This window comes from Pseudopodoces humilis, chromosome 4 (genome assembly GCF_049639895.1).
Source record: "Pseudopodoces humilis isolate 2021_Gansu_Grassland_sample_001 chromosome 4, ASM4963989v1, whole genome shotgun sequence".
In the NCBI taxonomy this organism is placed as follows: Eukaryota; Metazoa; Chordata; class Aves; order Passeriformes; family Paridae; genus Pseudopodoces; species Pseudopodoces humilis.
Window position 1 is genome coordinate 58,026,595 of NC_142203.1, and position 12,006 is coordinate 58,038,600.

General features: G+C 38.2%; 1 protein-coding gene across 3 annotated transcripts in view; it reads right to left on the reverse strand.

Moving 5' to 3' along the window:
• The window catches only part of ZSWIM6 (zinc finger SWIM-type containing 6), a 120,958-nt gene that overhangs the window by 14,190 nt on the left and 94,762 nt on the right, over nt 1–12,006 (reverse strand). For 2 of the 3 annotated variants that reach the window (XM_014260456.2, XM_088054234.1), the window contains 5 exons: nt 8,957–9,136; nt 7,219–7,395; nt 6,779–6,925; nt 3,848–3,994; nt 1,408–1,668 (listed from right to left, as the gene is read on the reverse strand). In XM_014260456.2, coding sequence (XP_014115931.2) covers nt 1,408–1,668; nt 3,848–3,994; nt 6,779–6,925; nt 7,219–7,395; nt 8,957–9,136 — 912 coding nt within the window. The remainder of the gene's footprint in view (nt 1–1,407; nt 1,669–3,847; nt 3,995–6,778; nt 6,926–7,218; nt 7,396–8,956; nt 9,137–12,006) is intronic. The other variant, XM_088054233.1, reaches the window with a different exon arrangement.

The following is a 12,006-nucleotide window of genomic DNA, read 5'->3' on the forward strand; positions in this document are numbered from 1 at the left end:
TTTCTGCCTAGGAGTAAACTGAAACTACTGCCAGAAAGCTAGATTTCTCATCACACACTAAAGTAAGATAACTGCTGCACATTGCTCACAATGGCAATTTTTTTGGCAGTTTTATTAGCAGACTTCCTGCTATGATCAGTTCTTTACTACTCTAAGAAAACACTAAGAGAATTTCAGTGATCAAAATAGTAAACTAAATTATCAGAGCATCAGAGAGTATATCAGAGAAATCCTGCCTTTTTCTCATAAAGCATCCTTACCAGTATACAGAAGCAGCAAACTGATTTTATAATGCAGAGGAATCCTGCATGTTAATAGCTAGATCTAGACAGTATCTTTTCTTGTCCAAAGGCCATAAAGAAGCAGTACAGACACATCATGATGGAAACTTTCCCTGTGTTGTAGCTTCTCTGCAGTTTCAAATCTAGGCAAAAACAGTGACTTAAAGCTGGGAACCCTAAGCAACATATTGTACCTCTTCCACAGAAGACAAAGTTTTAGCAAAACCTGACTGCTGTGTAACATTTTCACAACTGTTGTGTAACAACTTACCTAGTACTAGTACTACACTCCCCTTCAAGCCATGTGCACTCATAACCTGGACTATGCCTTTGAATAATTTGTCCCCCAGGAGTTTCTTCTTCCATTAAAAAAGAACAAAAACCAGAAATACAATCTTGGAACTCGTGACATTGCTCTCTGAACATAATGCTTAAGTGCTACATGTTAAAAAGCTAAGGCAAAAGTATGCACTTCCATGTGCAGATTTTATTTCAACACTGCCTAATTCCAAAACATAAACTGTATGTCATGGTCATAATTTATGCACAAGACCAGAACTGAAGCCACAATATTTGACCAAATATTTTAATTTCCGCCTATGACATAAACTTCAAAGGCAAGTAGCTTTCTCCATTTTCACAAATAAAATGTTGCATTTCTACCTCAGCAATTATACTTGAATTTTCTGAGCTCTTCACTTGGGCACAGTGGTCAAAATCTTCATACATTTGAAAAGCTGCCAGTATAGTTCCTTTTGCAGAATACAAGGAATACTTAGAATTTTGGTATCTGGGAACTGTTGATAACTGATGTCCATATTACATAATAATTAGCCTGGAGTGTATAATCAGTTTATTGAGATAATGACATGTAACAAATGTAAAGAACAAAGTGTATTTAAAATTAAAACAAAAGGTTTATATGTCAGTATATGCCTTATCTCTACAGTCATATGATATCTAAAGTATGTCAATTTTCGTAAGAGACTTAATAAAAACTTTCATGGAGCTCTAAGCAGAAGAACCATCTTAAGTATGTAAGGCAGTTTCTACAGGAACACTAGTTCTGTGTGCTTGTGTAAGTGGAGACAGTTTAGAGAAGCAGTTAGCATCTATATTCAGCTACCTTCTAATAGGAAGACTGCTTGTTTTCGAAAAATCTTCACCAGAGTATCATCCAATTCAATTTCCTGTAGCTTAGAAATGAGCTGCTCCTCATTTCGACAAACCTTCTCTTGTGCATACAAGCCATCTGGCATTATTCGCTGCTGTCCCAGCCCTATCAATGCTACTTCCACAGCCAGTGTTAAGTAAGATTCCCCTTCTTCTAAGAACTTGTGTGCAGGTAGGTGCTGGTACTCCAGGGATTTGCATTGCCCCAGGTTCTCTGTAAGGGGTGACACAGAAAGAAAAACACATCAGCAAACCATTTAACCCATAATCTGCCTACAATGCCACATACACAAAACCTTCTACTGTTAGTATTATTTTTTTTTTAAATAATTTAAATTATTAGCCAGTCTTAAAATACAACACTCCAATCTAAAATATGTCATCTGATTTCACATAGCAGAAATACACAAAAATAATTTGGTTTTAAATAACCCAATAAAGTAAAAATTAAAGTTTTCATTTTTAAACTGCACATTTTTAAAAAAGCAGTTCCTCCAGCTTTGTGTTAATCAGGCCAAAATTTCAAGATCCATTCCAATTTCTTTCCCTACCCATTTCTGTATTTTCTTAAAGCCCTGATGTGCAAGAAGTAGGGTAAAGTGCTTCTACACCTATGTAGATGTCAGCTGAAGCTATTAGAATTGTGCAAATATAGTAGGCCTGGGAACTCCACTCTTTTAATATATGCTCTGTTTGCTAGCACTCTTTTCAGGCTTTTAATTTGTTACACTTGTGTTTATGATAATAATGCATAATGTTAACATTAGAAGTCCTACTTTTAGTAACAATTATAAGCAAATCCCACACAGGCCAAGCCATAAACTGATTTAAAGAATGCTACCAATTCATTTGTCACTTCACAGACACCACATATGACAAAATGCTATTCTGGCTTGTAGCATTTTACAGTCTAATTTTGGAATAAAAAGTTATAATTGTCAGATGTAAGGAGATGGGCAACTGCAGCAAATGGAAAGGCTGAATGCACTTGGAAGATCATGTATGTGTGTGCAAAAGGAAGTTACTTTTCAGCACACAATGTTTTTTGTTTCATCAAGTTGGTTTTTTTTTCAGTAACAGCAGAGAATCTGATTTCCAAATTTTTTAATTGAAAGTTATTCTAGAACTGGTGGGTAAGAGAGTAGAAATTTATTGAAGAAAATCTAATTGTATAAAAGGAGTTTTGAGGCAAAGCCCCAAGAAGATTGTGTACATAAAAGAGCTTGAGGTTAAGTAATGAATCCAGTTTCTGTCCACAGTAGTGGTGTTAAGAAGCTACCCCAAAGGTGGAAAGAGACTGAGAATAAGAAACTAATCAGTTAAAATCCTGGGGAGCAAATACAGAACCTGAAATGGCTGTACATGACCTATCTTTATCCTAAATCATGTATTGATATAGCAACTCTACTTTCCAACTCCTACCATTTATAGACTATGTATGTTACCAATTTTAAGTGTTCTGTCATTGTTTTGGAGTATTATGTACACTGTAACTAAGAAACCTAGAAACATCCAGGGCTGTATTTAGGAGTGCTGCCAGCAGGTTGAGGGAGGTGATTGTGCCCATCTGCTCAGCACTAGTGAGCCCACATCTGGAGTGCTGTGTCCAGCTGTGGGCTCCCCAGCACATGGGCATGCTGTAGGAGATCCAGTGTGGGAACACAAAGATGATTAAGGGACTGCAGCATCTCTCATATAATGAGAGCAAGGTGGAATTATTTAGCCTGGAAAAGAGAGGGCTCAGGAGGATCTTACCAAAATGTATAAATATCTGATGGGAGAATGTAAAGAAGACAGTGCCAGACTCTTCTCAGTTGTATCCTGTGACAGGACAAGAGGCAATGGGCACAAACTGAAATACAGGAAATTCCATCTGAACATAAGATAACACTTTTTAACTATGAGGGTGGTTGAACACTGCAGGAGGTTGCCCTGGAAGGTTGTATAGTCTTCACTCTTGAAGGTATTCAAAACCCAAATGGATACAGATTTGAGCAGTGTTGCTCTAGGTGATGCTGCTACAAGCAGACTAGGTAGAATAGATGGTCCCCAGAGGTGCCTTCCAAACTTAGCAACTCTGTGATCTTGCAATTTCCTGCAATTTCTCAGAAAGACGACAGTGCAAGGTATGTGGAAAAGACTGCTGCTATGAAGTCATATTGGGTTTTATTTCAAATGTGAAATTTTCTTCAAGAATGAGTAACTGGTAACTTTTAGTTTAGTGCTTTCTTAGTTTAGATGTTTTCTCCCCCTTTTGTTTTCCTAAGATATGCAAATGTGAGTCCTTATACTATAGAAACAGTGACTTTGAAACTGATTCAAAAAGGCAAGACAGAAAAATACCTCCAGTAAATGAAGAAATGAACCAGACTATTGCATTTGCTTGGTCTTACCCGTGAAATCAGAGAACCCATGGAAGCTGTCATCATCCACCCTGCAGGCTTCCATCAAGCTACCAAAAAGGGTACCAATGGGGTCCAAAGGGTGACCCACCCAGCCTTCAAGATTCGTTATTGAGGTTACTCCCCTGTGGAGAAGTTCTGTGGCAAAAAACACACACAGAAGAGGGAGGGAAAGAGAGCTCATGTTAGTCCATTGAAACAATTACACTAGTAAAACTGTTTAAAATGCCCTCAGTACAGAATTCAAAGTATTTCCAGTAGCTTCTGCATAGAAGGAGAAAATAGTATCTTTCAGGGTGAATTCGCTGCCCTTGGTAAATATGTAAATGAGGAATAAGAAAAGAAAAACAATGGAAGCCAAACTTTTTCAGCACTAGGAAAGTGTATTATGGGTCAAAAATTTCAATGGTAATGTCTTTTGAAATCTCTTCGTTGACTACTTGAATTCTTCTGAAAACATCTGCTTGAAGAATTACAACAAAGATTTTTTTGGTAAAATATTTACAACAATTTCCTCGCTTTTTACATTTTTAAGCACCTCTCTCTCTTCCCCCCCCTCCCTCTCTCTGCACTAAACTCAGGATGACAGTTACTTAAAAAGAAACACAAAAAGAATCAAATGTTTAAATGAGATATACAAGAAAAAAAATTGTATTTTAATAGGATCAAGTGTATTTTTGGTCATTTTAAGATTTTAGTCCACAAATATCTTCAACAATATTTTTCTGTAGCCCTTACTCATCATTTGGTTAGAACACAGAAAAAGATTAAGTGCAATAAATTGGAGCAAGTGTGATTGCGGTAACAGGTATTAGCAATTCCCCAAATCCACATCATATGGCAACAACTCCCCTTTGACACTCCCACCTTTTTTCCTCCTAGACCTACAAACACAAGTAAACTATGAGAGATCAAATGCATTACTGCATCTAAAACATTAAAAACTGTATACAAGCCATTATGGCTGCTCTGCTTCTCTGCCTGTCACACATTAACTTGTACCTCCCTTCACTCTCTCTTGTTCACAAAGCATCATATATCTGAGTATCTATATGCATTAAACTTTTAAGTCGTGCTTCCTCCTACTTAAAAGTGTGGGGCTACAAAATGAAACACAGACACACTGTCAGAATGGTATAGAGGTTTTCCTGAAGAATCCATTGTTATGTAATATGTATCAAGTAAATCACTGAATTTCTAACGAATAGCACATACTAAAGACAACAGGCAGAAGTAAAGAATATTACCAAGAAGGAAAATCAGGGTGACTTCTTACTGATTCACTTTGAACTATTTATTCTGGGTGCCTACCTATGAACTTCTCTTTTGTCATGCCAACCAAAGGCTTCAATCGTCTCGTCAGAGACGTTTAACGTAAAATCACACAAGTGGCTCCATGGACATCAGATCAGTCACATGAATAAAAGCTGAGCAGAAGCATGTGGTGTTTGCTGAATGAAAGCCTAAAGCTGGGCTGTAGCTGCAGCTTGCCTCTGGTTATAGAGACCAGCACACTTTATGGTATGAAAAGAGTCTTTTAAAAATTCCCCATGAGATTAAAAAATAAAAAAAAGCAGTGAGTGACAACATAGAAACAACAAACTACTTTGTTTCAGGGCAGGAGGGATCACATTTCATGCACTTTTTAAACATTATAATAGAATATTAGGTGATAGCTACAGAAACTGCTCACAAGGAAAGGAATTTAACAGAGGTACAGAAAGCCTGCATGCTACACTAGCAACTGGGAATGAAAAGGAGCACTACTACAAGCAGCATACTTGCAACCGACTCCTCACACCTGCCAGTGATATGAAGGCACACATACATGCCGATACAGGCACCTTTCTTAACAACAGTGTTCCAAAAAATGCTTACTCCTTGCTTCTGTGGGAAAAAAATACACAGGCACATAGGAACTGCAGCTAAATTTTTTTCAGCTAGGTGCATATCTTGTCTTCTAAATGCTCATTTCTGGGAAAACATCTGAACACACACTTGAAAAATTTACATGTATGATTTCACACTGGTATTTTTGACTAGAATGCATGAGGATATACTGTTTAGAGTAACAGAGAAAATCTGAAATAAAATACGAATGAAAGGATTAGTGTAGCAGCTGAGAAAATAATTCCAGTTTTCCCATGTGCGCTCTTCTACCACAAAGCCATACCCTTCTTCCACTGCCTCTTTAAACTACAAAGATTCAGAGCAGAATTATTTTGGGTTGCAAGGATCATATGCTATAGAAACTATATCTGAAGGAGAACACCCCTTCAAAAAACCAAAAAAACCCAGTATTGCTCAGTGGAATACCACAAAATATTTTACAAAAATCAGTGTTTAAAAACCCAAACAAAACAAAAAAAAACAACAAACAAAACCAGACAATCAAACAATAAAAAAACACCCAACACAAATCTCAAGCCCCCTCTATTCAGAGAAACTAAAATTTTAAGCATTACAAAAGATTTTCCTGGAACACTGCCCAATTCGATGAATTTTGTAGTTCAGATTTTGCCTTGCTTTTACTCTCCACTTCAGGCTTACACCCCAGTATACAAAGCTCAGCAAAATTATAGGTCACAGAAAAAACATTCAACACCTGACATGCCAAACGTGAAGTTCTGTTCAAAAACCTGTAAACAGGGTGACTATTTTCACTGCGTAACCAAAACCACTGATTGAAATAAAGGCCCTATCATGCAATATATATTGGAGAAGGTTGATAAGAGCCCTGCACAGCTCACAACACAGTTTAATGAAAACCTTTGACACCCAGAATGTGACATTACCACTATCCAGACTGAAGAGTTAAAAGACATCCCTTTCACTTTAGTTTCAAAACCATTTTCCTCATGCAAACATCCTGGTGTTACTGTCAACTTGCACACACTTTGCCCTCCTGTTCCCCACATTTACCTTTCTTCTGCGCCCGGAACATTTCCAGCTGTTTCTGCTGCTGCCTCCTTAGTGTATTAACAATAGCTATTGCTAGCCTCAGTGCTTCTCGTGGGTATCCATGAGATCGTAATGCATCCACCCTCGCACAGGCTGTAGGAACATGTTCTAAAACAGAAAAAATAATTGAAGAATAGCAATGCCTCCATAAATGAAATGGGCTGTTTTACTAGGTTATTCAAAAGGGCTTTTTTGTTTCAATTTTTTCTGTTTTGTTTTGTTTTTAAAACTACGCAAGGGAGACTTAAAGAACTACTTCTGAGACAACATTTCAAGGGAGCCTCTGTTCTTTTTGCCAGGCTTTTCATCCGTCTCCCCACCACCTCCCCCCTCAAAATAATGCCACAGAAAATGAACAAAGCACCAAGTCATAGAAACATCTTTCCGGTTTAGCCACTTACCATGCCAGAGGGGCCACCCCTGAGAGTCAAAGAGCAAGTTTTCAGTGTCGTCATGGTAACAGTAGTTGGTGTACAGGTCACTGCTGATAATCTGCTGTAAGTGGCTGTCCTGCCAGTGCAGATCGCATGCCTCAATGGCTCGAGTAAACACTGTCCGATGCGGCCTGTTCGATGAATCTGTCATTTTCACAGGTTTAGAAAGCTGCATCAGCTTTTGCTCATTCATACATGAATCAGTCATTCACAGTACTCCTGTCTTGTGCCTATCCACCAACCCTCAGTTGCTGGCAGTCTGCCTTGCCCCCAGTCCACCAAGCAGCCTGGAGATGACATTTCACATCCTATTATTGCCCAAGAACTCAGACAAAGTGTGTGCCACATTCATCTTGCATTCAGAGAGAGATCTAGAAACCAGCACGGCTGATGGCAGACAGGACTTTGCACAGAGAACTGCTAGAGCTGAAGGACATTCAACAGCATGTACAAACCAGAAAGTACATGGCACTCAAGTATCCTCAGTATCTCTCCTTAGATCCACAGCTGTCAGAATGAAGGAGGGATAAACTGCATAAAAGGTATGTAATTTCTCTTTCTGAGAAGTGACACTAACCTTGAGCACTTGTGTAACTTTGCTGGCCATGACCACATACAAATACTATGAATAAAGTGAGGTCCTGAAGCCATGGGGGTGACATAATCCTCACTGGACATCATCCTATGGCAAAATTTTTCTAGTGACATGGCACTACATCTATCAGTGTTCAGAAGCCAGACCAGAGTTTGTATATATATAAAATAGCCTGCCAAGGTTGGTCTGAACATACAAAGAAGCAAAAAAAAAAAGGAAGGGGTGATTTGATGAAAGAACTTGTCTTCCTGGTTAGCTGTGAAATTTAATAATGAACCAAGTTTTTTCCTTCACAGGTGATCTTCCAAGAAAAAGAAACAATAAAAAACCCAACTAAGTGCAGATCTGACACCTACCAAGAAATTTAACTTTATTGCAATTGTATGCAATATGTATCATTACTGATGGTTTGAGGATTATGAACAGATTTCCCTCCAAAAACACCTTGCACTTTGCCTAATTATTAGCAGTAATCTTTGTTTCAAGAGGTTTGATAATCACATTTTAGACTGATAATCCCATTTTAGATTAGAAAATATGATACCAAGCACAAAAAGACACCTCTTCCAAGATGGCAGCACTACAGTTACTTTATGCAGGTGTGCATTACTCCACACATCTACTAATGCAGACGGCACATACAGAGCACATCCCACAGACAGATGCTTTAGCTTCTCACATACAAGTTTAATGTAGTTTAAACAGATCCCTCTTTAAACAGCTATCAAGGCTTTATAAATGCAAACAAAATAAAAACCCCAATACCAGAAGGAATACTAGATTACAGTCAAGCAAAGAAACAATGGGACTTTTACACAACATACTTCAAGGACATCCAATTTTCATGCAACAATATTTAGAAGCACCAAGTGAAGAGTTAGACCTAACAAAATAGAAATACCTGCTCTGAAAATGTTACAGCCCCAGCATAATAAAAAAACACCTATTTGTTCTTCAGCAAAGATAGTATTAGTACAACTGAGTTTGGATGGTCAGTTCTCAACAAGAAAATTACTTGTCCCAGGAAAGAATGCTGAATTCTGAAAGGCTAGAGTGTACAGGATAGAAGTTATATTATATGTTGCAGTCAGTGCATATGTTTAGGCTCACCTTGGTTAGCATTTGCACCCTGAGGCAAAGCATTGGTTAAATTGGGCAGCTCATTTCCATGGTTTCCATCTTCCCAGGGACAAACATCCACACTGTTCCATTTTTTCAGCTGTTTTAGCCAACTGGACTTCTGCTCCAACTTGCAGTGGGGATTTAAGACTATACACATCCACAGAGCACCTGATTTTAAAAAAATTGCTAAATTATGTTTTCTATTAAAAAATGCACCAGCCAATGACTAATTGCAAACTTCTACAGCATACACTTTTTCTCCACTCCAAGGCTACACTGCTTGCTTCCCAGCTATGCTTAACACCACACAGACGGAATTCCTGATACAGGCGCTTGGGGCTGATGTGGCCAATCTGAAGCATCTGAAAGATGGTACAAAGCCAGCCTTCTCAATTAAAAGGCATTAGTAGGTCTTTTGTATTAGAAATCCAGAGTTCCCAGTGTATGGCTCATCAGACAGGAACATCAGTCAAAGTCAAAAAATAATTCACATAAAGTTACAGAAGTTACATAAACCAAGTTTTTCATCAAATTCTTGTATCACAAGTGAACATTGCATGTATTAATGAGAACTATGTGTCTTTCAGCTTCATATTAAGGGGACCAAAGAAGTACATTAGTAAGACATGCATTAAGTAAACATATACTGTCACACTCAGAACCCATCAGAAGTACTTATGCAACTCATTCCTAAATACATCTCAGTCTCAGATAATCAGTAAACACTAATTTTGTGCAGTGTGATAGGAATAAGACATTTTTATGGCAATTGCTTCAGTAATTTGGTTACTCTAGAAAATTTGTTTTACATTTTCTGTTCAGGGAGTTCTAACAGTAGGCTAATTTGTGCTGACGTATCACACATACCACCACTTTGGAAACTGCTCCCTGACACTATACAGCACAGCAGGCATAAATGCATCTGGGTGTCTAGTGGCAATTTTCAAATGGAAAAGTTTTGCTCTAAATCAGCTGTCCCTTCACCAGCTTGAACTTTGACAGGAGCATGAAGACATCTGAAAGTAGTGTTTAGCAACAGTTCATTTGCTCATTAGGAATGTGCATTATACACTGAAAGAGACTCCAAGAATATGCTTAGACTACACAATATTCATGACAGGCTAGAAAAAAAAACAAAGAATAAAAATGCAGCTGGCTCTTCTAGGATAAAAGTCTCACATTCTGGGATTCTTTTGCTAACTAAAAATGCAAAATTGATACCCAGGTCACAGGGCATCACATCACATTCATTCCTAAAGTAACTCAGGTAGGCCATAGCACAGGAGCCAACAGAAACAGCATGATTCTTAAGGTTAAGTTTCCTGCTATTCAAGACTAACATGTTAAGGGAGGCAATATAAAAAAAATCTGAAAACCAAAACAAAATATGGTCTGTTACTATTCAGAACACCTGAGAGACACTAAACTACTGCAGTTTATTACTGCACAGTAGATAGAGTACAGCAACTGTTCCAGATTCAGGGAAGTCTTTGAAACTTGCTATGGGGGTTAATAAGGCCAATGCCATTTTTAAAATCTTCTTTTAAATCCAAATCATATCATTTTCTTTAGACACATTTTCCAGCACACTTCACTCTCCAGAAGGAATAAAATAACAACTGTTTCTTATTATTAAGCATCAATGATTCAGTACTGCCCAAGACAGAATGACTACATTTCTTGCAATCTGCAAAACAAAACACAAATGCAGCACACATGGGACAGCCTTGGAGAACAGTTCTGGGCTTGCTTATTTATTTTCAGAATAAAGTATCACTTGAAGGCATTACACTGTACCTCTCAGCATCTAAAAAAAAACCCCAACCCCACCCCCCAAAAAAATAAAAAACAAGTAACCAACCAATAAAAAAACCAAAAAAAAACCCCAAAAACCCCAACAACCCACCAATGTAATACTTTGTAACTAGATTCCCACTGTTCTCAGACTGAAGCAAAAGCAAAGTGGAGTATCTTAAACCCATTTGGTAAGTATTTCAATTGTCCATCAGGGCACGTTACTGTGTTGCACCATGCAACACAGAATAAGTCTACAGAGTAAATGGGCTTTTTTTTTCCTCCACATCACTGAAGGCAAGAGAATTCACCAGCCTCCTAAGGAAGCTCCACTACACATGTTATACATCTAAGAGACAGGAGAGGGTAAAGATAACCTAAAGTATCAATATTCTTTAAAAAAAATCTGTGGTTTCATGTGAGAAGCTATGTCAAAGCTAACTACATTGTTAGCAGACATTGTCTCTAAAACTCACGCAATTTTCATGTAAAGAACGAGTGTATTTCCAATAACCCCTCACAAACCACTTAAAATTTCAATATACAATTCACCCTGTTACCTATGACTTCAGAGAAAGCTGCATATATATATCTGAGATCTCAAACAGATTTGATAGCTGTTGATTCCCTGCAGGAAGAGAAGTGTGAGACAAAACTCTGCCATTCAAAGATGAACAGGGAACTGAAAGAGCTCCTGTAGTACTACAAAGCCTACCATCTGGAAAAAGAATGGATAATGCCTATGACCCCACACTCCTCTATTTGGATTTCTATGTATTTTTCGCTAGTTTGCGTTTTAGTAGTGGATTTTTTTTTTTAGTGTGTGATTTTTTTCCTTCACCCCTCTCTTCCACCCTACCCCATGTAAGTGCATTTACCTCTATTCAAATTTTTTCCTACTTCTGCTCCCTACACCTTCCTCCTCCCCTGAGATCTGCTCCATTCTGGCTGTTTCAATTCAATGATTCCTGCCTGCTCCTCGTGCTGGTAAGTCTGAGGAAAATGTTCACTTTATCACATGCCAAGTGGCAGGAGCCTGGGGGATATTCTTATTCCACTCTGATGCTGCTCAGTGGAAGGCCCCTTGAGTTAGCCCTTAAATGTCACCACTAACCTGAAGGACTACCCTATTGTCAAACAAGAGAGTGTATTTCTGCCTGACGGCTCCCATTTGGGGAAACTACTGATCATGTTATCTTTACTACAGGGAAGTCCTATGGAAAAAATGAAGGACAGGTACTTGT